The sequence below is a fragment of the Nyctibius grandis genome, chromosome 17, assembly GCF_013368605.1.
Source record: "Nyctibius grandis isolate bNycGra1 chromosome 17, bNycGra1.pri, whole genome shotgun sequence".
NCBI lineage: Eukaryota > Metazoa > Chordata > Aves > Nyctibiiformes > Nyctibiidae > Nyctibius > Nyctibius grandis.
Window position 1 is genome coordinate 5,338,750 of NC_090674.1, and position 25,209 is coordinate 5,363,958.

Here is a 25,209-nt window from a genome sequence, read left to right on the forward strand (position 1 = left end):
ATGTTTGCTTTAAATGATCTTGGAAAGGTGTCAGTGCAGGGTTATATGTGCGAGAGAAGAGGTGGAGATGTGATACACCTGGAGCTCTGAACTTCACTGTGTAGTAGAATAACCATTAGGAAATACCCTGTCACCCACCTCCCTCTTCACAAGACTTGTGTTCATCTGTACAGAGAAACATCCCCAGCACTGGCGTGCACTGAGATGCTGTGCTGTTAGCCTCGGCTGGCATGAAACATCTTGATATCCTGCGAGCTGTGAAACTTGACATATGCTGAGGCAGTAACAGGAAGAGAATCTTTCCTCAAAGCTTCCCTGGAATGTTCTGACAGTATTTAATCTGTCGGGGTCTTCTGTGTCATTCAGACTGATCCCAGTAGGCCAGCGAGTTAGAATCGATAATATCCTTGATCAGCAAATAATTCTACCTTGATCAGAGAATCCTGGTAATTAGAGCTGAAAAAGATGCGTGGCGTCACTCAGTCTGCTCCACAGAGTCCTCTGAAACGTGCTGGCATTTATGTGTGTGTTTCTTGGGGCTTTTTCGGCTGCTCTTGTTACACAATGCGAGCTGAGCTTTACCATAACGTGCTTACAGGTACATGAACTGCGAGTTCACGTTATAGGAGGAGAGCTTTGAGAATCCTTAACGTGGATCCCAGTCTCGCTGTCATAGGGGCTGTATGGACAGCATCACTGTCCCCATCCTGGAGATTTTGCAGACCAGGTTTATGCCTACACACAAAAGGGAGAGCAGTGCAGACCATCTGAGGGATGAGGTGCTCTGGGCAGCTTCTTCTCTCCACCGTTTTTTGACACTGATTCTGGAGATTTCAGTAGGATTTGGCTTTACATGCTGACGTGGTTGCCAGGGCTGCAGGATTAGACCCTTTGTGGGGTGGTGATTTGTGAGTGTCACAAGTTGGCACTAAAAAAGTCACTGGTGGATTGAGGAAGGGGAGCTGTGGCTAGTGAAGCTCTTTGACCTAGCAGCAAGAGCAAAGGACCTCAGTTGTGTGGAGAAGGTGACCCAATCCTAGCTGGCTCTGTGACCTTGGGTAAATAAATGGCTTATCCATCCTGTGTGCTAGTCATTCCAGGTGGAAAATTGGGTGAGGAAAAAAAAACCTCAAGAGCCTCAGCTGAAACCATATGGTGCCTCTAAGTGAAGCCTTCCTGGGTTAACAGAGTGCAGACAGTTGCACTGAAGTTTGTCTGGGAGGAAGAAGGAGGGGAGAGGTGAGGGGTCAGGCAGCCCAGGCAAAACATCCAGACCTGGAGGAAACAGAGTGGAGGTTCAGCAACTCATATGGCCCAAAACCTTTCCTTACAGAGTTCACCCTCTTTGTGAGCTGCTGTAGTGGCACTTCTTACAGGGAGCCCTAAAGCCACCTTTCCTTTGCGCTGTGTACTGAAAGCCATAAAGGGAGGGTGTGGGAGTTAATGCTGCACTAACTCCCACTGGGGTACCACAAGGTTTGGGAGGGAAGGTGCATTAGCATGGCTCAGCTTTCCCTGCTTTCAGCCTTACTGTCAGCAAAGAGCTGCTAAGAAACAGTCTGAGGATCTGCTGGGGATTTTTAAGGCAGGGATGGCTTGATACAGAGTGTGTGTTGGCTCCTGGTTTCTCTTGCCCTCTCTGCCCAGCCCGTCCCCCTTGCCCCCCAGACCATGGTTATCAGTAGAATTATAGAAACAACATCATACTGGTTGTTATTTTTTGGCACGTCTGGCCCACGTACCCCATAGGAATTTGCAGCCCTTTTCAAAGTTTTGCATATGCAAAAAGGCAAGTTCTTATCGGTGGAAGCCAAAAAGCACAGTGAGAGCATTTACCCAACTTGGATGAAGCACTCTTGACCAAAGCAGCCTGAAATGTATTTGAGATAATTCTCCTTCCCTTGTGACTGCTGAATTACCTCTTAATAGGCTGCAAAAGCTGCTGCCGCAGAGTGTGAGCTCCTGTCCTGTTCGCTAAAGGTCAAGTGGAGCCCCTTTCTGGTGCATGAGGTGACATGGCTGTTGTGAGTAATTAGTTCAAAAAATACATATGTGTCTCTTTGTGGTACCAGAAATGCTGACTAAACTCCAGAAGGAAATAACAAAGTAGTTGCAAACATGCTTCAGAAGAAATTGTTTCACGGTATGAAACATCCACTGCTGTGTTTGCAATAAAATGAGCAAAAAGGGAAAATGCCAGGGAAATAATGAGGTTAAGAAGCCATCAAATATTTTTACAAGTGCTGTCTTTATTTAAACAGTGGAGATCTTGGGGTCAGGTTTGTTCCTTTATTGTGTCCATACAGCACCTAGCAGCATGGAGTTCTGTTTGGGGGCTCCTAGCTGTTGTTGCAGCCAAAGGACACATAATGATGATCTGGATCTCCCTGGATGTTGATAACTACGGTGATAAGGATGACGTGTATCTGTGTAAAAGGGGCTGAAAAAAGCCCATGGCAACACTGAAGAAACCAGTAGATGAGCTAGTGGGTAAGAGAGGTGGGATACAATTTATAGAAGCCTTGGAGATGTTCTGAAAACTAATGAGGCGTTTGAGTTTCAGCCAGTATTAGAGATCATTCTATGTTTGGCTGGAGAAGATGAGCTGGAGATGAGACAGGAGACGCAGAGTTCAGTGCAGGTCCTGGAGAATCCAAGGATGTGTAACAAACAGGAGAGCTATCTTCTACCTCCTTGTCATGTTGCCCTGCCACCTGTATGCTGTTTTCCCTGCACGTTAAAGGACAGCAGCCCGTTGGACAGGACAGAGCAGTTAGCAAACTTTTTGGTCTTGTTGTGCTTTGCTTCCCTGCAGAGAAGACAGCATATAACTTTATTTTCAAGAAAAAGTAAGCTGGGCTCCAACTGCAGATTGGCAGGTGAGGGAAGATAGGAATAAAAACTAGACAGTGACTCTAAGGAGGAGATAACAGGTGAGAGGCAACAGCTCAGGAGCTCTTGCTACGTGTTCCCGATCGAAAAAGCATATTTGCTGCTTGTCTGGTTGTCCCAAGGTCAGAAAGGCAGCAACAGTGGTGCCAGCACATCAGATCTGCCTGAAAATAAGGCACTCCTGTGCGGTATCCTTCTTCCAGAGGAGGTGCAGCTCTTCTAATCTCCTTCCCCTTATCCCTCTTCCAGCTGACCCCCTGGGCTCAGTAAATAACATTTCAGGAGGCTGCAGGAATCACTGAAGGAGTGGCCTCCCAAGGGATCAGAATTTCTTTCCACCTAAGTTCCACCTTTGCAGTCTTTGCTAAAGAATCCACAATTATTATTCATTTAACTTGTGTTTTTAAATACTATTCCTTGCCTTTCTTTTACCCTTACAACTTTAAATGTGATTTCAGAGGGGATTTTTCTAGAGTTCCAGCTGGCACCCAGTGTGTAAACAAACCCTGACCTTGGCCTCTTGGAGTGCTGGTATTTTTATATATATATATATTTTTATATATATATATATATATATGCGTGTGTGTATATATATGCCTACCTTTTTGTGTTTGGGAATGGCTCACGTGCATGAATACCGTGCAGAGGGAGATTCAGCTGAGCCTTCTGAAATGTCTGGAGGAATTTGTCCATCTGATCCCTATTTATTTTAATAGGGCATGTAGTTCTCAAGAGCTGTCTCTCATACCTGATCTTGTGTCTCCATACCCAATGGGTGTAAGATTTTGGCCCTGACTTGTTTAATTCAGTTTTTTAGCCATTTCTCTGTGTATCCATCAGAATTTGGGTTTGTGCTGGGTTTTGTTTGTGTTTTATTTTTGCCTGTGCAGAGGCTATGATGTGGAGTTCAAGTGATGTTGTGCTGTACTTTGACATTTGTATTCTGCTTTCGTTTTGAGCTGGAGTGAGGGAAACCCAGAGAAGCAGTTTAAATCCATCTGAAAGAGACTGCGTTCCCCTCCTTACGTAGGGGCTTTCCTTGGCAAGGCTTTGCATTAGGGATCCCCGTCCCAGTACCATCCCAGCACAGCAGATAGACTGCAACTGGACGCTGTATCCCTGCTCGTTTTCTCTTCCCTTCATCTCTGCCCCCTTGTTTCTCTCCCTTTCCTTGGTGAGCGTTGCTGTTGGCTTTCTTCTTCTTCACTGGCTGCTTGTAGCGGGGTGCAGTTAGGACAGGGTTGTGTGGAAATCCCTGCAGTGAGCCCCAGCCCTTCCACCCCCACACACTGCACTGGGAGAGACCCAGACAAGGTGACTCATTTAAGGAGGCTGAAACCTTGGGCTGCTTGGGGGGAAATGAAAGGCCCCAGGCAGGGCAGCCAGGCAGCTGGGGGGGTGGCTCCCGCTTGGTTTGCTTCTCCTCTTACACAGCTGAAAGCACGGGGATCCCATGCAGGGGAGATGGTTTTCAGTTGGCTTTAGGAATTGGTGGGAGAGGGACACCGAGGGGGAGGAGGAGGGGAGCATGAATTAGTGCTTGATGAATCTCTGCCTTCTGTAGTAAGGACAGCAGGGCCAGCAAATGTCATCGTGCACCGTGTCATGCCATCGTGGGACATCGTCAGTACCACTGCAAGTATCACACGGAGCTGGCATGTAATGACATCCGAGGTCCCTGACCTCGCTGTGTCCTTCCTGATCTGTTAAGGCGGTGAGAGCACAGGAGCGGTGCGGCAGCAGAGGTGCATTTCTGATCTGGAGGTTAGCCGCTGTCCCAGCTGTAGCTTAGCACTCCTCCGAGCTCAGCTTCGAAGAGTCACTGTCACAGACCAGAGTCGTGTTTTTCATCCTGGGGTCTGTTGATCCTACCTGGTGCACGGACTCCAAGAGTCTCCGCAAAATCATCAGGGAAAACAAGCCTGTTATCAGGAAATTTCAGTTCAGTCTGTAAGGGTCCAGTCCTTCACTGAAAATATTAAAGATTCAGCAAATCGGAAGCAATTGAAAACCAGTGGCTAAACTTTCCAGGGTTCTTGCATTTACCTAAGCTACTCCCCGGGGCAAGGTCCACACAGGCAGAAGACCTGGAGCAAGATGTGGTCTGTATCTTTGTCTTGTTCTTCAGACTAGAATGGAACTGACCCTCTCTGCCTCTGGAGGTGGTGATCATGGAGAGCAAAAGTCAGGTCTGCGTTTGGGATTTAAATGGCTCTAGACTTGAGTGGGGATAAGACAGAGAGAAGAGAATCCCCTCGTTTCTTACCCCCTCCCTGGGATACGTGGGGCAGGTACTGGCTTTTAACTGCTCCCCCTCCCCTGCCTTCTGGACATACGGGAACACAGCTGTGCCTGCAGAAATGTGTGAAGACGTGTGCATGCTGATGGCACCTAAATATAGCAGCTGCTCTGTGCTCCTGTTAACCTGCCAAGTGACTCCTCGCTCTCGTAGGCTTGGTCAAATTGTAGGTATCACTCACCTCCATGGCTAATTCCCTATGGAGGGCCCCTAAAGAGATTTAGAAAACAAGCCCTCTGTCGCTCCGGGGCACAAAACATTATGTCTTTTTGCAGAATTTGGCTAACGAGAGGAGAAACTCCTGTAGATAGACTAGTATTGACCTGCAGACAGGGAGTCCTCAAGCAGGTTTTCTCCAGAGCAGCCTGGCTCCCTTCTGAAGATGCGTATGCACGCTTTGAAACCTCATCCCTGGGTGTCTGCAGGAAAGACCAAAGCTGTCGCTTGGAACTGGTGATTTCTACAGGAGGAAGATGTGATGGAAACATGCCTAGGGTGGGATTTCACTTTCAGTTTAGCGACTTCTCAAATGCAGATGCTTGCTGGGTAAAACAGAGCTGCTTAACAGTGCACAAGAGGATCATGCGACCGCAGAGGAGTCTGTGTCTTCTTGGAACTGCAGGGGGGGATTTAGGATTGGCAAAGTGTAATTCGCAAAGCTTGTGTTTGGCTGGGATTTTTATTTTAACGAGCCCAGAAAATCACCAAGTAAGTAATAAGTCGGGACCTTAAATTTGCTCTCCAGCACTTCTGACGGCAAAGTATACCCAAGTACAGTTATTCAAGAAGGAAGAGTGCCACCTATTGAGTCACAGACTCCCCCTCCTGCAGAAGGCTGAGCATGGGTACGGTAGTATCCCATCCAGGTACTTTCCAAGCACAGCTCAGCATCATTCACGTGATGAGACGGAGCCACAGCCTGGGGTGGTATCCTCATGCACGAGAAAACAAAAGTGTGTGCACTAAAAAACTGTGTGGTGTTTATTTTAGATTTTTACAGATGTGCAGTTCTAAAGCAGTGAATGTTGGTTGCGAAAGTTACCACCAGCAAGCTTCCAAATGTAGACCCTTTTCTGGAGTAAGTTCTTTGTTTAAAAAACTGAAGAAAACCTATAAGACTTACAAATAGTTCTGGGCAAGTTATGTTAACGCAGCTTTATGTACATGAGACTGATGATTTGGTGGCTTTGGGTGAAAGAAAGGACTAGACACGCTTCAGAGTAAGTGTTGGATCTGTGAGCAGGTTTGTTTCTTCATGTGATTGTCCTGAAGCCTCTGTCCATGGTTGCAGTGTTGCTGGAAGCCACGTAAGACCATGCTGTCTCTGGCAGCAGCTTAGCAGCAGACTTTGTTTCCCACCTCAGAGGAATGTTTAAATGCCTAAGAGGGGAGATACCAGTTTCCAGACAAGATGTTTCACTTTTAAAAACATGCCCCGCCCCCTGTTTTGTTCCTATTAATTTTGGTTCTGGTCTTCACTCCCATGAGAGATGAAGTTTTTTTTACCTGCCCAGAAAACTTGTCCCTTTGGTGTTTATTTTTTTTTTTTCCTTCCAGCTTTTTGTTTTTATACTTTTGATGAATTATTTACCTCTCTTGGTTTTTTTTTTTTTATATTCTCTTTGTGTTTATCAGCAAAACATACAACTCCCAACACTCCCTAATAACATACAACCTCCCAACTCTCCCTACCTCCATTCAGTACTCATTGGAAAGCCACTGTTTTTGTTGGTCATTTATTTCCCAGCGTTATATTTATATACACAGATGTATTGTGAATCATGGAGGATCTTCTCATGTTGCTCCTAATGTGCTGAGCCAACTAGTTGCATATTTCTGTGCGTAGTTTTGGTTTGTTAGTACACACAGTCTAAGTGGAACCCGTGGTTCTGGGTGCTGCACAGTCCCAGCGGATGATGAGCACTAGCCCCAGTGCTTGCAGAACACGTGTATGAGGCAGTCGGGTAGACTGCTTGAGTTCAGGGTAAAGATACAGGCATAGTGAGTTACACAGAGTTCTTTACGGGCAGCAGTATCAGATCTTTCTTCGGTTACTCATAGGTGGATCTCAGCCAGGTTTCTTTTTCAGAGGTGCACTGGTTACTGAGTGGTGGGAGCACCAAATTTGGAGACAGGACCGTTCTGTTCCACTCTTGGATCCTCTACCAGTTTACTGTGTGATGATGAGCAAGTTGTCCCACCATGCTTTCCCTTGGTCTCACTTGCCTAGGTGATGATATAAAAGTACTTCAAAGCAAGAACCTCTTGTCATCCTCAGTCGTGACATCCCTCCTTCTGGTGCTCCCAGCCATGCAGCATTTTGATGGACTGAGGGCATGTCAGTCCTCAGCAGTGCCAAGAAGAAGGGAGGGATTCCCCTGAGTCAAAGCAGCTAAGCAGGAATTTGGCCTGCTTTTAGCCTCATACCTGATACTCTCAGACTCTCTTTCCTTTCATTAATTCCACTCTGTGCTGCAGCTGAAAAGCACGTATTAAAACTCTAAGGAGGCATGTCTAGTAGTTGTTCAAAATCAGTTAATTTTTTATTGGATTTGAAGTCAGACTTCCTGGGCCAAACCCACCCCTAGAGGACTGGGGATGGGGAATTGCAGGCAGTCGGGGCTTGTTCCGGATAATTGACTTTCTCTTCCTTGTCCACCCTCACTCTCAGATTCGCCTCAGAAACCTCCCTATCTTTGCCTCTCCGCAGTGCTAAGGCTGAGGCGCCTGTGTCCCTACCAGCCTCAGCCATCGAGATGTATTAGATTAAACATACACACACATCACAGCCCTGAGGCTGTTAACCCCCCACGCACACCAATAATCCGTTGTGGTCTAAGTAGAATAACTTATGTTTGGACCCTGATCTAGTCCAATTTGCTTCCACACCTGCGGGAGTGACCTTCAAAACTTGCTTGAGGCTCTGTCTCAAAAGTCGTTTTCTCATTAGTGGAAATGAAGTGAAGCTCTTGCTCTGTCTCTGCATCTCTGGGGAGACAAGTGCTGCTCGTCCCTGCCCGCAAATCACACCAGGCCACCTCGCTCCCTGTTGGTTTTCTAGAAACCCTTCTGTCCTGACGACTCCTCCCTTTCCCTCCACAATAACGTGAGTGAGATTAAAGAAAGTCCTTGCAGCGTGTCCCCAACAGTTGCAATGAGCAGGGGCTGCCATTGCAAATGCTTTGGGCACCGGGCGTGCTGGTGGAACAATACAATTTATTCCCATAGTAAACATGTTGTAGAATTGCTCGGTCCGGTACCAGTGTTTACTTCCAGCTGCCATCTCTGTCTGTAGAGTTATTAGAGTGTAAGGGGAAAAAAACCCCAAACCCTCCTGTTGTGCTTCGAGTCCTTGCCATCCATCACCCAGGGGTCACAGTAACTGCAGAGCATATGCTCGGGTCTCAAAAACTGCAGGAAATCAGTCTTTGTTACATGGAAAATAAAGCAGTCTATGGGGAAAATAACCATAAATGTTCATTATTTGTACAGGAAAATCAATTTGTAGGCCAATTGACCAAATAAAGTAATACAATTTGCTGGGAAATCCCCCAGGTGTGGCAGGGAAATCATGGAGCAGAAATGGCAGCAGCGGTTTTCAGAGGTAGTCTGTGGTGGTTTGGGGGTGAGAGGGGTGTGGGGAAGGGAGACAAAGCTTCCAGTTGAAGGAAAGGTGTTAGTGAAAGGAGGAGAAGGGGAAATGGTCATTTTTTTGTTTTTATATGGCAGAGTGTGGTGGAAAGAGGTAACAGGGCCACCGTACAGTGGTGTGTGAGAGCAAGGAAGGTGCTGCCTTGAAGGGGTTGACAAACCAAGCAGTGGAGCCCTGCGGTCTGGCTGGAAGCACGTGTGATCTGGCAGTAGGAGCAGGGGAGGGACAGCCACACAACCCTTCTCGGTTCTCCCTCATTTTGTCATCTACGCAGCAAATCTCGGGCAAGTGATTTCCATTGTGCAGGCTCTGTGTGTGTGGAGTAAAATCAGATAATCACCCCGAAACAACTCTGAGGTGGGTGTGTGAGTCTCGTGTCAGTGGTAAATGCCATTTGCAGCCCTGGTGTAGAACTGATTTTTTCTGAACAATGACACCCAGGTCTAGTGGTGGGTACTGTGTGCCTGGACAGCTCTTTGTCACGGGTGCACATTGACACTGGTCAGGTTAAAAAAGCTGAGGATCAATTTGTCAGTCTCTTCCAATTATCTGAACCAGATCCTTTGTGCGTCCTTAAGTGGAGGCTGTGTGTCTGTGTGCATACGAAGGCAGTGAGGTTGGGAGGGGGAGAGAGGGACATCATCTTCAGCTGTTTTTTACTTGAAAGGATGAATTTATGACCATGGTGCTGGAAGGCATTGCTAACGTGGTGTAGTCCAGTTCCTGTGATAGTTGGAAAGGCTCCACGGAGCTGCTTTTCCACACTGGATATGACTATATTGTCCCTTTGGCTTTGGAAGTGCAGCAGACTGCTCCTGGCTCTGCAGCAGCCTCTCTGGATGACTTACTTCATCAGCTTATGTGTCTTCATCACACCTTGCACCACTGTGAAATGGATCTACTGCTCCTCACTGGCCTCCCAGATGTGTTAAAAGCCCTTAAATAACAAAAGCTTATAAGACACATAGTTCTTTCCAAATTACAGCATGGCACAATGGCAGTATCACTGTAGCAGATGACAGGCTTGTTGGCTCAGATTTCCCTTGCTTTTGGCTCTCTGTGAGAGGGAAGGGGCTCCAGGGAGGCTGTGGCTTCACTCTTGTGCATGCAGCAGGTGTCAGAGCTTTTGATTTGTAAAAACGGGGCCTTTCAAAGCCCTGAGCAGCACTGCAGAAAACAGTCTGTTGAGACAAACTCTGCCGGTCGTGCCTCATCTGTGAAGGAGCTGCGCCTTTCTCTGTTTTGTTGGGGTATTGATAATTTAAGAGGATTTTGCTCCTTGTCTCTTCACTGGAGAGGAGGAGCAGGAAAGGAAAGAAAAAAGAGAAAAATATGTAAGTTTTGCTTTTATTTAGGAGCTAGCATCAGTGTACCACAGCCTTAGCTGGTGTAAGTTGACTTTTACTCCATTAATACTGACTTACGTTGCCTGAGGGCCTGATTTCCCATCTCTGCTTCCTTCTTTGCAACCTCAGACTAGGATGGACAAAGCTATTTGACATGGAACAGACATAGGAAACACAGACTAAGCCACTTTTCAGCCTTCTTCCAGAGAGTTTTTGAGAACAGGTAGCTCCAAAGGACTGATAGATTTTCTATCTTAGAGTTACCTCCCTTCGAAGACTGGAAATTCCAGTTGGCTTTTCCAGAAGAGCATAGCTCTCACTCTATTAACAAATTATCCTTTAGGCTTTATAACTCACTCAGAGGTAATAAATGGGAAATGTTCCCTTCTGTTCACAGATCTTGTTCATCTGTTTCTTTAGGGCTTCAGAAAATAATGTTGTTAATATTGATGGGAAGAGCAGCAGCTTCCCTTCCGTGTAACTGTCTTTTAGTTTAAAACATATATATTTTTCTCCAATTATAGTAGTTCCAACAGGCCTGTTTCTATGCACAGCCTCAGACTCAACATGTCATTCTCTGCTCCAAAGAGCTTACAATATGAACAGTGTGGAGAAACAGGTACAAGGGAGAGGAAGTTACTAACGGCTCTTTATAGCAGGGAGGCTGAGCACAGTGGGGTCAAGTGAGTTGCCTAGGATCACACGGGGAAATTGTGGTTAAGAGTAATTATCTTCTTTTATATACTTTCGCTCTCTCTCAAAAGATAAAATACCCTAAAATGGGCCTGGACTGTCTATACTGGAATTGACAGCTTCTGTGAAAACCAGTTGATGACAACTCAGAACTGTTCATGAGGAATCATCAAGTGTAGATCTAGAGACCTGCTGGGGTACAGTTATTCCCAGGATCTGTTGTCCCCTGTCCCAAGCTCTTAGCCCTGCCTGGCTGTGTGGAGCTGCCTCCTCAGCTTGCCTCTTGTCACTGCCAGAGCTTGTAAACCACTTTCATGAGACTCTGCTGGAGAGTGCGACACAGTCCCCAAAACCTGGAAGAGTCTTTGTGGTCTTTACTGCCTTAATTTTTTGCCTGACCATCGCTGTCTGTTCCCTTCTGCTCCCTCTGTACTTTGGGCCATCCCTCCTGTGCTGGAACAACTTCCAGTGTAACATTGGTGTCACTGGGAAGAGATAATAAATAATAAACCTATTAGTGGTCAGGTTAAAGGGCTGGACTGCAGCTGACAAGGAGGCGGAAGAATAGATGCAGCGGGAGGCTGCTGGGTGTTGTTTTATTCATTTGTTCATTACTGAACATGGGAGCAGGAGATGAGGTGGAGGCTGGACAGCTTCTGCCTGTGCCCTCGGTTTCGCTGGAGAAGCTGGTGAGCGCAGGGCAGCAGGTCTGCGCCCGGACTGGATTTGCTACTGAAACAGTCAGCCTGGTAGCACATCGGCCTCGAACGCCTAATGAAGGCCCAGGGGAGAGTGGAGGATTATCTTGGAAGGCAACTGACCCTTTCTGAGGTGTTTACACTAATCACAGCTGAAGGTAAATGCAAACTCTGGCAGTTATCCTACAGGGGCGCGTGTGGGCTCCCTTGCTGTGTAATTTCCCTAATTAAAGCCATTTGACTAGGTTTATTATTTGAAAAAGTAAAAGAAAAATATTCCAGGCTCTCCAAACCTCCCCCTTTCCTTTTCTCTATCTTTATTATCAATAAAAAGAGAGAGAAAATGCTGTCTGGACTTGAGGATTTCCTTCACATATGGAAAAGATTTTGCATTCTTCAGCTCCCAGCATTGGCAGCGCACAAACCTCCCCTCTTACCTCCCCCCAGCATTCCCCGGCTGCTCCCTGTATTTCCCAGATCTACGTATACAGAAAGAATGCATGTGCTGGGGCTTCTGCAGGGTTAGGTTTTTTTTTTTATTCGATAGAAATTATTTTTGAGAGTTGAATCACAGGCACGTGAATCATCTTGCGAACAGCTTTGGTGTTTTTAGCAGTGTGCAAACTCGTGCGTTTCTGTCTGTTTTCCTGGCGCTGGTTTGGGTGCTGAAGAAGTGGTGTCCGTAGGGGATGCACCTGCTCGTCTTCTTGGGTCAATCCCCGATGGGATCAGATGTCCAGAGTCTGGCTGGCAGTTAATGGGGACTGGCAAAAGCTTTGCGTTCATGTGCATTTTTTTTTCCCATGGAGCTTTTTGCCTTGCAGCTCTCATAGCAGAGGCCTTTCCATTGCTGGGATCAATTAAACGCTCACCAGGGACCCTCTCTGCGAGGAATCTTTCCTTTTCTGGCTGACTTTGAATGTCACACCAGGGCGTTCAGCTGTTCTGACCTTGTTGCAGTAGCTCCCAGGGCAGGAAACCTTTCCTAACCCTCCCTTCCTGCCTCTCCCCCAAGTCCGATGCTCTCCGCCCGGCCTTCCATCTGCGAGATCTCCCGGGGCTCTTATGCAACAGCTCGGGTTTTTGGTATTCTTGGCTGGGAGAACACGGCTCCAGGGGAGAGCTATGAGGGGGCTGGATGGGTGAGGGGAGAAAAGATTTGATTTTGTAACTCTGCTGACCTTGCTTAGCCACACAGAGCGGAATTTTCCCCCGCGCTCTGGAAGGGAAGAAATATCACTACTGTTTTCTTCTCCATCTTTCTGATGGTCCCTTGCTTTCATGGCAGAACAACCTTCCAGCCTTCTCCACTCAGGTAACCTACCACTGCTCCCGAGTTGTTGGTTTTTTTTTTACTTGTAGTTGCATCTCTAGATGTGGGTAATTGGTAACTTTAAATTGTGTGTTGGTACCCATCTGATTTTTCCTGGGGAAAGGAAATATGCCTCTCTGTGATTTTTTAAAACAAAGCAACCTCCCACCCAGACAATACTTTGAGAGGCAATGAAAGCAATTAATGGTGTCAAAAGACCCTAGGGGGGTGAAGTGGTGAGTGACTGAGGGCTGCACTGACGCAGGAAGGGCTGGGTGGGGAGCTGAGTGTGTCTGGGGAATAGAGGGTTATTGACTCAAACTCCAGCTGTGTTGCCTTAGCTGGTATCATAACCCACAAAATTAATCTTTAACAATGTATAAAGGGACGGGAGTCCTAATATATGAGGCAGTTCTGCAGTGCCCTCAACACTCACCCTTGTAAAACCTTCAGAGAATCGCAGAAATGTTTTACTTTCTAGTTACACTAATTAAAGAGAGGGTAAGCGATAGGCTGGTCTCCACTCCCCCACCCTCTGTCCAAGGGATGGGGAAATCCTTGTGTTCTGGAAGGAAGGTGCAAGCTCTGAAGGGGTTTCCTCTGAGCTGAGTCAGTGTTTGTCCTGAAAGCAAATGTCTTTGACTCCTTATTTCTTTTTAAAATATTCAGACCTTCTTCTAGGGTTCATGGTTCAACATCAACATCATGAGATCACTCTGTAATGACACTGTCATACAAATACAAGCTTGTTTAATTTGAGATTATGAGGCTTACATCGAATATCTATAAATCCTCCTGCACCTCCCCATATATAGCGATGCCGCTGCAGTCTCTGGGTGTACTCTTGCACATAACACTGCTTTGCTAAGTGCACACTTCACTGCCTGCCACTGCATGCCAAGTGATAGCTGATAACCCTGAGTCTGAGTAACTGTAGGTATCTCAGTATACTCCTCAGCTCTGTGTCCTGTAAGGTGTCTGTGCAGCTGGCAAAGGGCTTTAGCAGAAGCCAGAGTCATAGGAGTGACTCCTTGAATGCTTCTCACAAATGAGTGTTTTTTATTTGCAGCTTGGACCAGGGCCCTTTCAAGTCAATGGAAAGACAATTGATTGTAGCAGGTTCTGGACCAGGCTTCTGGCTACCTTTGTGCTTAATTTAAAAGTAATGTGTATCTACTGGTGAATGCCTCTAAACAGATTAAGAAAGTGCAATTGATTCAAAACTGACTATAGATGAACGTAAAAGGCAAAATGGATTGGCTCAGTCTGTTTGAATTTTCTGGGAATGGAGAAATGTAATAAATAAATAAATAAAATACAAAGTAAACACAACTTTAAAAAATACATTGCTAGTGCTGGAATGCAGGTGTTTACGAGGGCAGTGGAACTGCTGTGGCCGCGTTCCGATGTCCGTGTCTGGCCCCTGGTCAGAACCAAAGTAGTAACAGGTCATCTGTGACCAGGTGCAGATTCTCTTTTCCATTCATGTTCATTCATTTGTCTTCTAAGGCAAGCAGCTCTCTGTGTGTTAGGTGATATCTATATAGGTACGTATATACCTATTTGTATATTATATATATAGGCACGTATATATGTGTGTGTATATAGATGTACCTATATGCAGCAGCTTTAGGTGTAAGGATACAATTTACAGGAAGGCAAAGAATAATCATTCTGAGGAGCAGGGGAAAGGGGGGACCTGTGCTCCTCATCTGGTGGGCTGTTGCTGTAGGTTTAGTGCCTCCCTTTTTGCTGCACTCTCGCTCTTGTTAGGGCTGATGAGTCCCTGGGCGGTCACTGAGCCCCGGTAACTGCTCGAAGGTGCCATAATGGCCGTAAAATGATTTTTAGTATCTGATCAGTGCTGTTCTCTTTAGCCTGTGAAGTCACAGCAGAGAGTGAATTGCAATTATTTTGAAGCGGAAATTTGCACGCCCTCCTTCCCCTCCCCGTTTAATTGTTATGATAAATTGCAACTTCAGAAAAATATATAAAGCTTTGGCATGATAAAGCTCGTGCTGATAGCAAGTCCGAGCTTTTCAACATGACAGAAATCTGGTGCAAATACTGTCCTCCTTGCTTTTCCTTTCCTTCCCCTCACTTTTCCCTTCTCCCCGGCAATATTCCCAGTGAGGATATTCTCCTGCATCTGAGCCTGGGCATTTGGGCTCACTACAAAGCCTGTTTCAGCTTGATCCAAGTTCTGTACTTGGAGTACTCAGAGATGTAGGAGCATTCACCTTGTTGCTGTCCACGGGTGTATTTTTCATCTTGACATCCCTCTCAAGAAGAAAGTGCATGTCTTTTTCCTTGTATTCCCATTTTTAAGTCAGTTTGGCCCACTGCTCTCTCTCCCTTGGGTGTCTGCTGTTCACAGACAGCTGGGTTCTTGGCTTGGAAGTGCAGGAGGATGGGAAAGCTAATGTGCCTCCTTGGGGCGATGCCTTCCAGATGGATTTAGCTAATTATCACAGCGATTAGGGCTCCCCTTAATGACCATAACTGGAATTTATTGACAGAGGTAAACAAGAAATTTTTTGTTTTGCATTTGTGGAAAGTTCTTAATTTGTTTAATTAAAAAAACATGGGTTCTTCTGTCAGTCAGTCTTGCTCCGTTCCCCCCCGCAGAGCCAGACTGGCTCTCCCAGGACGTTTTCATTTTGCCAGGTTTATTTGGAAAGTTGGAGTCGATGTTTCAGAGAAACTGTTATTAGTTAAGTGGTACTCTGCACTTACTCAACCTGTTCCACACACCTTTCTTCCTTTTGTTCCAGTCCTTGCTAAAAATACTTGTCTTTTCTATGACTTGGCCTACTCAAGGAAGTATGCCTACGTACCTGTACAAAGAACATGCATGAAGCTGTGTGCTTCGCTTCCCCTCGCTGCGGTTCCCTTCCCAGTTCCGTGATTTTGTTTGCTAAAATTTTACCTTCTGTGGGGCGATGACATTCCAGGCTCCCTGGGTTTCCAGTGTACATCTTCCACTGTAAGTGCTCGTATTATCGCTCTCCGTCTTGGTCAGTTGAGCTGAACACCCCAAGTGCTAGGGATGTTCTGTCACAGTGAGAGCAACATTTGGTAGGAAATATTCTGGAGAGGGAGACTGGTGCCTAATTCTGCTGCCATCTTCCTTTCCTATTGGCGTGGATGAGATGCAAGTTAGGAATGAAGAGGTGGGGAGAGGCTGGAAGTGCATGACTTGACTATTAGAACTGGAAGAACTAGATACAGATAAGCCTGTGCTGAGAAATCTTTTGCAAAGCGAACAGAGCCTTTGCCCACCCAACATACCAGTGTGAAACCCGCAGTAACTAACACCGTTGCCTTCACAGGGCAGCGTTTGAGAGGAGCTGCTTGGTTCTGCATTGCCTAACCAAATTCTTGTTTTCTTCTCTTTTTTTCTCATTCCATCTAATTCCATCCTGTGCCAGAATCGGGGTCGTCTGGCAGAGAAGAGGACGATCCCCTTACCTCCAACCAGGATCCCAAAGAAAGAGCTGACCTCAATTTTCTCGCATAGTGATGACAGCGAAGAGAGTGATAAGAGCAATGGTCAACACCCTGAAGTAAAGCAGGAGGAGGATCTCCATATCAGTATCATGAAAAGAAGGTACTTTCCTGCCAGGGAGTGCTGCATTGCAAGAGCAAAGACACAGAAAACTGGGCAGCAGGTGACCAGCCTCTGTCGGCCAATACTGCCCAGGCTGCCCCATGGATTCACCTCCAGGGCCTGAAATAAAAGTGCAAATGTTACATTATAGGTCAGAAAGAGTCACTGAGTCCTCCTTTCTGCTTAATCACTCCTGTTTGGGGTTAGTAGGGCTCTGTGGGGCCTTGCACCATGGGCCTTGTGTTTTCCCTAAAGGCATCTGTATTTGCAGACTGTCAGTTGTATTTCACCCTCTGTCCAGCGTTCTGTGTCTTTGTGCCTGGTGAGGCCAGCGAATTGCATGACCAAGAAGTTGTCTGTGGGCCTTTTACATAGCTGTGTGAAAATACACAGAGGTGTGTGGGTCCTGCCTTTTGCTTTCAATTGTCCCCAAATTCTGACGTAATATAAACTTGGTAATTTAATGTTGGGGAGCAAAGTTTGTGAAGGAGGTAGCAGCAGTGGTGGTGGTTATATGGTCTTGATTACAAGTGTCAAAGAGCGTAGCTGTGTCTCACTGATCTTTAGTGACTCTGTAGTCTAAAAGTAGAAGTAATGGGGTTGCAGTAGGCAGGGAGTCACTCAGATACTGGGGCTTACCTCAGTATTTACAGATTTTGATTGTGTCTTTCACAGTACCGTATACATTCACCCTGGGATCATGCAGGGTTACAGGAAGGGGAGAAGGGATTGCCTTGAGTTACGTTCTGGTAACTGTCACTTGGGCTGTTGTGTATGGTCACAGTGCCCATAATATTCCGCTGCAAAATTTTGGGTTCTCTCATCCCTCTGAAAAAATATGATGTGTAGAAGACCTGTAACTACAGGAAAATAAATACCTAAAGGGACTGTGTCTCAGCCTCCCATGCATATCATTGCAACTCATCTTGATTGTCATCTCCCTTTGATGCATAAAATCACTCAGATTCTAAGACAAGCCCTATAAAAACAGAGGAGTGGAAACCGAAGGCATGTAATTGCTTTTCTTATGTTTTATGTGTTTCTTGCTCCTGAGTAGATAAGATATTTCCCCCCTTGCCTTCCAGCAGATGCTGGTACATTCAGCACTGAGAGCTTGAAAGTAGGGAGACACGACAGTAACCAGCTCTGCTCATAAAACCCGCCTGTAATTAAAGTCTGGGTTTATCATTGCAGCTGTCCAACAGTCATGTTCAAGGGTTATCTCTTGGAAATGAAAAGGTGTTTGGGGAACGCATCTGCGCTGTGCATGCGCACAGGAGGCACAGGGGAGAGGGAGCCCTCTTAATCAGTTTTGGTAAACTGCCCTTCTTCTCCTGCCCCCTTTAATTACGCTTTTAATTCTACAAAATTATAGTGCTAGATTGTCTCATTAGGAGGGAGAACAACACGATAACTGTATAATTGATATGCTGGGCCCCCCAAATATAAAGTGCTCTTATCTTAAATCTTTAATTACTGTAATTGCTTTGCCTTGTTTGTTAGGAAATGAAGAAAAAATACTTAATAGTTATTAGCCAGTGGTCCCCCAGCTTACCATTTCTGTGCTCTTCAGTTCTTTTCAGTCAGTTTGTCTGAAGGTCTCTTGTTTAAGCTTTGTCTTGATGCCTTAGAGGAGTGCGTGATTCTTACCAGACAGGTTAGACTCTCATTGCTTTTGTTCTCCTTTTCATTTTCCGGGGAGCTCTGGCACAGTGTGTGTGGGAAAAAGGAGAATAGCTGGGGCAGGCAGGGGCCAGGCAGCGCTCCGGTGAGTGTGGTAACAACAGGAAAAAGGGCACGTAATTCCGTGCTTGGTGCCCAGGCAGGGAACATCTACTGCTCGAATCCCTCAGCATTGCCAAGCATTTTGTCCCTTGCAAATGGGTCCCCCAGCGTTCCTGTCCCAAACTGGGGAGGACTGGCCATTTCCACCTGCTCAAGAGCAGTGAACGGAAGGCGACCTGACCCCGCTCTTGCACAGCCCTGCTGGAGGGAGCAGCCCCTGGCTCTGTTTCTGTGCCGTTAGCAGGCCAGGGCCTGGGGTGGAAGGTGTGATGGGGCTGGCTCCAGAGGCAGCAGCAGCATGGTAAAGGCTAGACAGCTCGCAGACATGACAGCTGGGGCCTGGCAGAGACGGTGCCCCATCTGCTTTCTGGTTTTAATTCACCTGTTGTGTCCTCCCCGATTGGTGATGGATTGGGCTGAGATTTTATTGTCTCCCACTGAGAGGAAGAAATAGGTTAAACTGTGATAGGAGGAAAAAGAAGGTCAGGGCCCCAGCAAACCTGTGTTTTCCTCCTGTACCCCTGGATGGCCCTCGTGCACACCTGCGTGCACTTGCCATTATAAACATTTGCATTATTGCTTTGAATATTGTTGCCTTTTTTATTTTCTCCTATTCCCAATTTCCTTTGTAATGACTGTTTCCTCCCATTGTTGGCACGAGGGAATGCTTTCTGCTACTTTGAGGTCTGGGCATCGGTGAAGAAAAGACTCTAGGGATTAGAATAGGGGTCGGAAGCCCAGTTCTTGGCTGTTCCCTTACCCTAGGCTTTGATTTCCTCTGTAATCTTAGGCATTTGCCCATGGTGATGGCCTTCAGAGGAGGTCTGAGGCAGAGAAAACCTGCCTCGTGATGTTCTTACAGTCCTAGAAAGGAGCAGAGACCTGTAACTATCACTGAAGTCAGTGCATTTCAGTGCAGGCCAGCTTATTTCACAACCACTGAGTCCTTGCAAAACTGTGTCACTTTGCTGTCTTGCGCATATGTAATTAAATTAATGAAACCAAGCTTCACCCTGCAGTGAGCTTGGCTCATCTGCTTTGAAATCCAGGTGACCCAAGCTTAAAGGTGAATGTTTTCATCTCGTCGTGAGACCCCTTGAGTCCTCTTTAGCCTGCTTTACAGGGTGTGCTAAGTAGCCTTTGTGTTGTGCCTCCTGTCTGGAAGACAGAGGGCTTAAAATCTTGTCTCATATAACCAGGGGCATCTGCTGAGCTTGATACCGTAGCTTGATACCCAGACTGTAAGCACTCAGCTCTGAAGATTATTGGGACAGCGCTGCAGAGGAAAATCCTTTTTCTTTTGATCAGATTTTGGGTTCCTGAGAATCTTGCTCCTTCACAAAGTTGCCTACATGCAACTGTTGCAAATACTCTGGTTTGGTTAAGTTGTACTGACCCCTGGTGAGAATCCTTGGCTGGCCATGAAAATAGTTTTTGCTATTTGGGGAAAAGAATGGTATCAGTATAGGGCATTTCCATACCGATGCACCTGTGTCACCTGTACAGTTATTTTAGTCATATTAGTACTGGTAGAGTTGAACTATGGTTGAGCCAAGTCGCTCTCCCCCGTCCCCCAGCATCCATCACCTCGCAGACCAGCTTTGCAGCATTCTCCTCACTCAGTGGCCATTTTCTAATAGCAAAATTACTGAACTCCACTAAGCCTTAATGGCTCGCGGCTGTCAGCCTTCCCACTGCCTGCCTTTCTAAGTGGAAAGCTATTTCTTCTACCCCATAAGGCTGCTGCTCTTTGACTCCCTAATTGATTGAAGATCAAACCCAAGCGCACCCCCCATTATATTTGTCACATGTACCTGCTTGTAATTCAGAGCCAAGAGGTCCCAATACCCCCTCAGCTGATGTGCAGTGTACACAACGCTGCCTTTGCCTTCCTTCTCTTGCTTGGCCCCTTCCTGCAGTGCTCCCAAACAGTCCACCCTCGTGCTGCCTGGGCATGGGAGCTGTGTGACATCCCCGCTGCTGGTGGAGCTCAGTTTCATGGCAGGAGATGCCACACAACACAGCTTTTTACCTGCCACCGTAGCCAGAGCGTGGCTGGGCTCTGGGCTGAGCTGCCAGGGCTCTTCCAGGCAGTGTACAACTGAGGAGGGAGCAGACCCATGGGAGAGCAGGGCTCTGGGCTCCAGCCGTGAATCGGGCTCTTAGATGAGATTCCACAGCCCTTCTTCTAATTGCTGTGACTCAAGAGAAGGAGGGAGGCAGGAGGCAGGGCTCCTCATGTGGCTGGAGACACATTTTGCTGCTTTATGACACTTTTCTTTCACAGCTTCCACTGGTTATTTTCTGTCAGTCCCTTCCTTCCTCTGCAGCCCTTTATTTTCCCTTCTCCTTTCTCTTTCCTCTCTCCATCCCCCTTTTCTCTGAACCATGCACCACTTAATAAGTCACCATATTCAATAAATATATTAAAGATTCCTCTGGGAAGCAAAGGCTGGACTTGGTCCAGAGTGCCAGGAAGCATGTCATTGACCTAATGAGGACATATATTTGAGGGAGGAGAGAGAGAGAGAAAATGGCTACTTACTTGTCAGGGATGCTGCAGGATAAAATATTATAAACAACAAGAAATCCCTTCGTGCCCAGGAAGGAGATATGAGACTGGAAATAAAGGTGAGGTGTGAGAATGAGAGTCGATGAAATCTTGACCCGCAAGTGCTCTTGGCTGCTCTCTGTATCTCCTTGTATCTGACCCTTGCAATATCAATTCCATGGTGGAGAATAACCCAGAAGCCCCAAGTCCAAGTCTCAGCCTTGCTGTAATCTTTAGGCCCTTTTTCCAGCCCTCGTGCATGAGGTTTCCTGAAGGAGCCTACCCCTGTTCGTTGCCTGCACAAGCTTCTTCATGTTGGCTGCCTGCAACTAGCATGGCATGGATATAGGGAGACTTGAGGAAGCTGAGACAGGGATATATGTGAAGAGTAGGGAAGAGAGAGGAGCTAGCTCCGACCATCCAACGAAGCAGCCTGCGTGATGGCACCTCCAAATACACCTTCCCATCCTGCTTACCTGCAGCATTGTGATTTGCATTGCACAGGCTTCACTGTGTGCCTACGAGCACTGTGTTTCCGTGCAACATGGTGGTGTTGGGCTGGGCCAGTTGAACAGAAGTCCTTAGCTCACCCTTTCACCAACACTGTCCCTTCAGTGCAGTCTTCTAAACCAGAGGATGTGGGAAAACCTTGTCAGTATTTTTCTCTTCTCTGTGGTCTTGCCTGTGCTAGGAAATTGAAAGGTACAAACTCCATTGAAAGGAAGTGTTGGGAGTAGAAAGGAACAGTTGTGGGTAAGAGATGGGACTGTGATGGGTTCTCCTGGCAGTAATGACCTGTTCTGGAGCTGGATGCTGCCCAGTATTCTCCACACTTGCATGGCACGTGTGTTGGTTACTGCAGCGTGCCCCCGGGGCAGCGGAGCGAGCAGAAAGCAAGCTGGCCACAGGCAGCAGCTCAGCTGCAGAATGAGGTTGTTACTGGCCCTGCAGTGACAAGACCTTAACGGAATGCCTGACTCACTCTGTTGGCCTCTTCCCTCGTTGCCACTCGGGTGTTGAAAGCTTGCAGGGACTGCTAAGGTGAAAAAGAAACGAAAGGGAAGGAAAAAACCAACTTCAAAACTAAAAACTATTCCAGCTGCTCTCCGTTATTGTGCCAGCTCTGTCGCTTTCTTTTCTGGGCTGGATTCTCGTTCCAGTGCAGGCTCCAGAGATGCCTTGAGTAGCCTCAGCCCTTCCTCTTAATTTCTTTTTGGTTCACATACATACCTAAGCAATTGCATTCTTTGCACAAACCAGACCCTGATGTTCTAGTCCCTCCTTGCCGAGGTGCCCGATGCAGCAGTTTGTTCGTTCCCCCGGCTCACGTACCCCCCCGACTGCCCTCCCCGCTTACAGAGCGGCGCAGGGAACCCCTCTCTGCTGCTGCTGGGGGGCCCAGCTGGCCAGTTTTATTGAACACTTTCGACCTGATCACACCGTGTCTGAGACCTGGGGTGGGTGAGGAGGTGGGAGAGACAGGAGCAGCTTGTAGCACCTTTGCTTGCCTGGCTGTGGTTTTTATTTTGTCCCCCTCCTTTTCTGTTATTAATTTGTAAGGGGCTGGCTCCTGCTCACCACTCTTTATACAACCCAGGGACAGGCTTGTGTATCTGATAGTTTGCAAATTATTAGTAATTTGATTTCAATTGGATGAATAACCCGTTAAAGCAAGCCGTACATTAGCCTCAGAAATCTAATTGGTGATAACGGCGTAGAGATGTGGAATGAGTGCTTGGTTCTGCTCCCTATCCCCCTCCCCTCCCCCTCCAAAAAAGATAATTAGGATTTAATTTCATTCTCACCTATTCATTTGTCTAAATATGGGTGTTTAATTATCCATCTCAGCAGAGGGACGTCTCTGTCTCTGTGGATCTGAGCTATTCCTTTGGTAGGAGGTTTGCCCTCCCCCTTACTTACCACTCTCTGATGCGGCGTGCTTCTACTTTGAAGTTTAGCTGTGCTAAGTCTCATTATGAGCCGTACCTTCGCCCCACACTGAGGATCACTGTCTGCAGCCTGCCTGTGTCAGGAGCTGCAACAGACCATGAGACGTTACATTTTATGGAAGGCTGAGAGTTTAACTTAGAGACTGAGCCCCACGTGGAGAGCCAGGAGCCCGGGGAAGCTCCTGCTCTTACGTCCGTTCCCTTTGCTGCCTGAGCAGATCATTTCACCCTCCGGCCTTGTGCCCCCTTTGGCAGTGCCACGGCTGGGAGGTACCTGCCTACCTGCTTCCTTGGCATTTGGGTGGGATGTGGAGCCTCCCGTTAAGGTACAGGCTGTGCAGTGCCAGGCTCTTGAGTCAGAGAGCTGGAAGGGGTGGCAGTTCCCAGCGTGGATGGGGGATGTGGACGGGGTATATTAGCTGCACGGATCAAAGGAACGTTGCAGCCCTGCTTTGAGAGCTCGGTGTGAAGAACACTTTTTACCTGCCAGTAGCATTCTAATAGATGGATGGCTGCTACAGGTTGTGAGCTCCAGAGCTGGGACGGAGAGGCACGTAGTTAGCTGAGTTTTAGGGTGAGACAATGGTTAGTGGTGCTGCAGAACGGGATGCTCTGTTGCTGTGCATCTTTGTGTGCCAGCTGCACGGGCTCTGGGGAGTGCACGCAGGGGTGTCATGGGAGCACGTATGTGGTCCAGAGTGGACTGTGGCCCCTTGTTAGGCTCTGAACCCTGCACGTTGCCTTCAGAGGCCCAGGGAGCAGGTTACCTGAACCACAGGTTTTCTGAATTGTAATTTTTTCATCAGGAAAGGGACCATGTCAGACAAACATGGCATTTAATTTACATATAGCTCAGAGCCTATTAAAATCTAACAATCCCCTAAAAGAACTACTCAAGAGAGCAACCAGACTCCCTTTCTGAGCCAGTCTTGCAGGAAGAGCACAAAAGCTATGCTATCACATTAGTAAAACTTGCAACAGCATCGTGTCTTAGATGGGAAATTATTTCCGTGCTAAGAGTTGTTTTCAGTTCATTTCTGAACTAGGCTGAAGCAGGGACACCCATTCAGGAAAGCACTTAAGCAGACACTCCAGCCTGAGTTAAGTCCCATTGACTTCACTGGTCATGCTTGAGTGTCTTCTGGCCCAATTCAAAGCACATTCAGATCAGAAGAAAGGCTCTCTTTTACTTCAGCAGGTTTTAGATTAGGCTTTTTCTGCAGTCAGACGGTCTTCAGCTACACACTGTTGCTTTTTCTAGTTGAGGACAGAGGCAGGAGTGCTGTAGGGATACACAAAATGTGCAAAAGTGCATTGTGGTATTTGCAGCCATTTCTGTTCAATGCTTTTGGGAACCTACGTCTGCAGGAGCTGATTTATACGCCCAGCTAGGAACCAGCACGTTCACTGGCAGATGCTGAGAGATGTGGGAGTGGGTTTGTGCAAGGATACGGGCTTGCTTGCCAGTTTGGTCTCAAATGGCTGGGGTTCTCATCAATCACGTTGACGTGGAGAAACAGTGGTGGTCACAGACCTCCTCTGGGTGGTGGGGGAGATCAGTGCTCCCTGGTGTGCAGTGGACACCAGACCACAGAAGGTCAGGCATCTGCCTCAGCCCTCTGGGTTGGTGTAGATGCTGTCTGATAGCAAGGGGGAAAAAAAACCCCAACCTCCTTGGCTGCTCTGTCTTAATTTAGGATATTGTTCATCTAAAATCTGCTATTCCTGCTTGTCAGCAGGCAGTGTGACACTATGTGAAATTAATTTCCAAGGTGGGAAATTGCTAATAATTTACGTACAGCTGGGGCGGGCATGGAGGAGGGAATGCAGTATAGACGTATTTGGGTTTTCTTCATAAAATGTCAATGCTTAACTCTTTCTGCTTCCTCTGAATGTGTCCTGTTAGTTGAGACAACATCCTGCTGTCCCTGTATCGATGAGGGGGACTGCATGCAGCTCGTCACAGCACCCCACAGCTCAGAAGGCGGCAGTAGTTGTGGTTCAGAGCTAGGGAGAGGGAGTTGGAGAGGACCATGGGTGGGTTGTCATGATGGAGCAGATCTTTTAAGTGGCAAGAGATGCAGCGTTCAGCGTGTGCCATTGACCTCTCTGTTTGTTTGTCAACAGGATACACACCCACTGGGATTTAAACATCTCCTTCCGAGAGACCTCTTGCAGGTACCATTTTGGGGCACCCTCTTTGTATGGTAGGCTAAGAGTTTATGATATGTTACTGGCATATGGATGCTGTTAGATGTAAATGAAAATTTAACTGTCAGTGCTATGGGGTTTTTTCCTTCCTCCTTTGTCCCGCTTTCTCCCCTTACCACATATCCTTTCTTTTGTTTTGATTTTGGGGAAAGTTGTTTTTGGGGGGAAACAGTCTCGTTTCTATTAGAAGACAGAATTGATCAGACTTGTA

The 25,209-nt window shown here is 47.1% G+C and overlaps 1 protein-coding gene across 1 annotated transcript in view; it reads left to right on the forward strand.

The window, feature by feature from the left end:
• The window catches only part of SAMD11 (sterile alpha motif domain containing 11), a 156,621-nt gene that overhangs the window by 65,604 nt on the left and 65,808 nt on the right, over positions 1-25,209 (forward strand). Inside the window, exons 9-10 of the mRNA XM_068414360.1 lie at positions 16,324-16,502; positions 24,915-24,965. Coding sequence (XP_068270461.1) covers positions 16,324-16,502; positions 24,915-24,965 — 230 coding nt within the window. The remainder of the gene's footprint in view (positions 1-16,323; positions 16,503-24,914; positions 24,966-25,209) is intronic.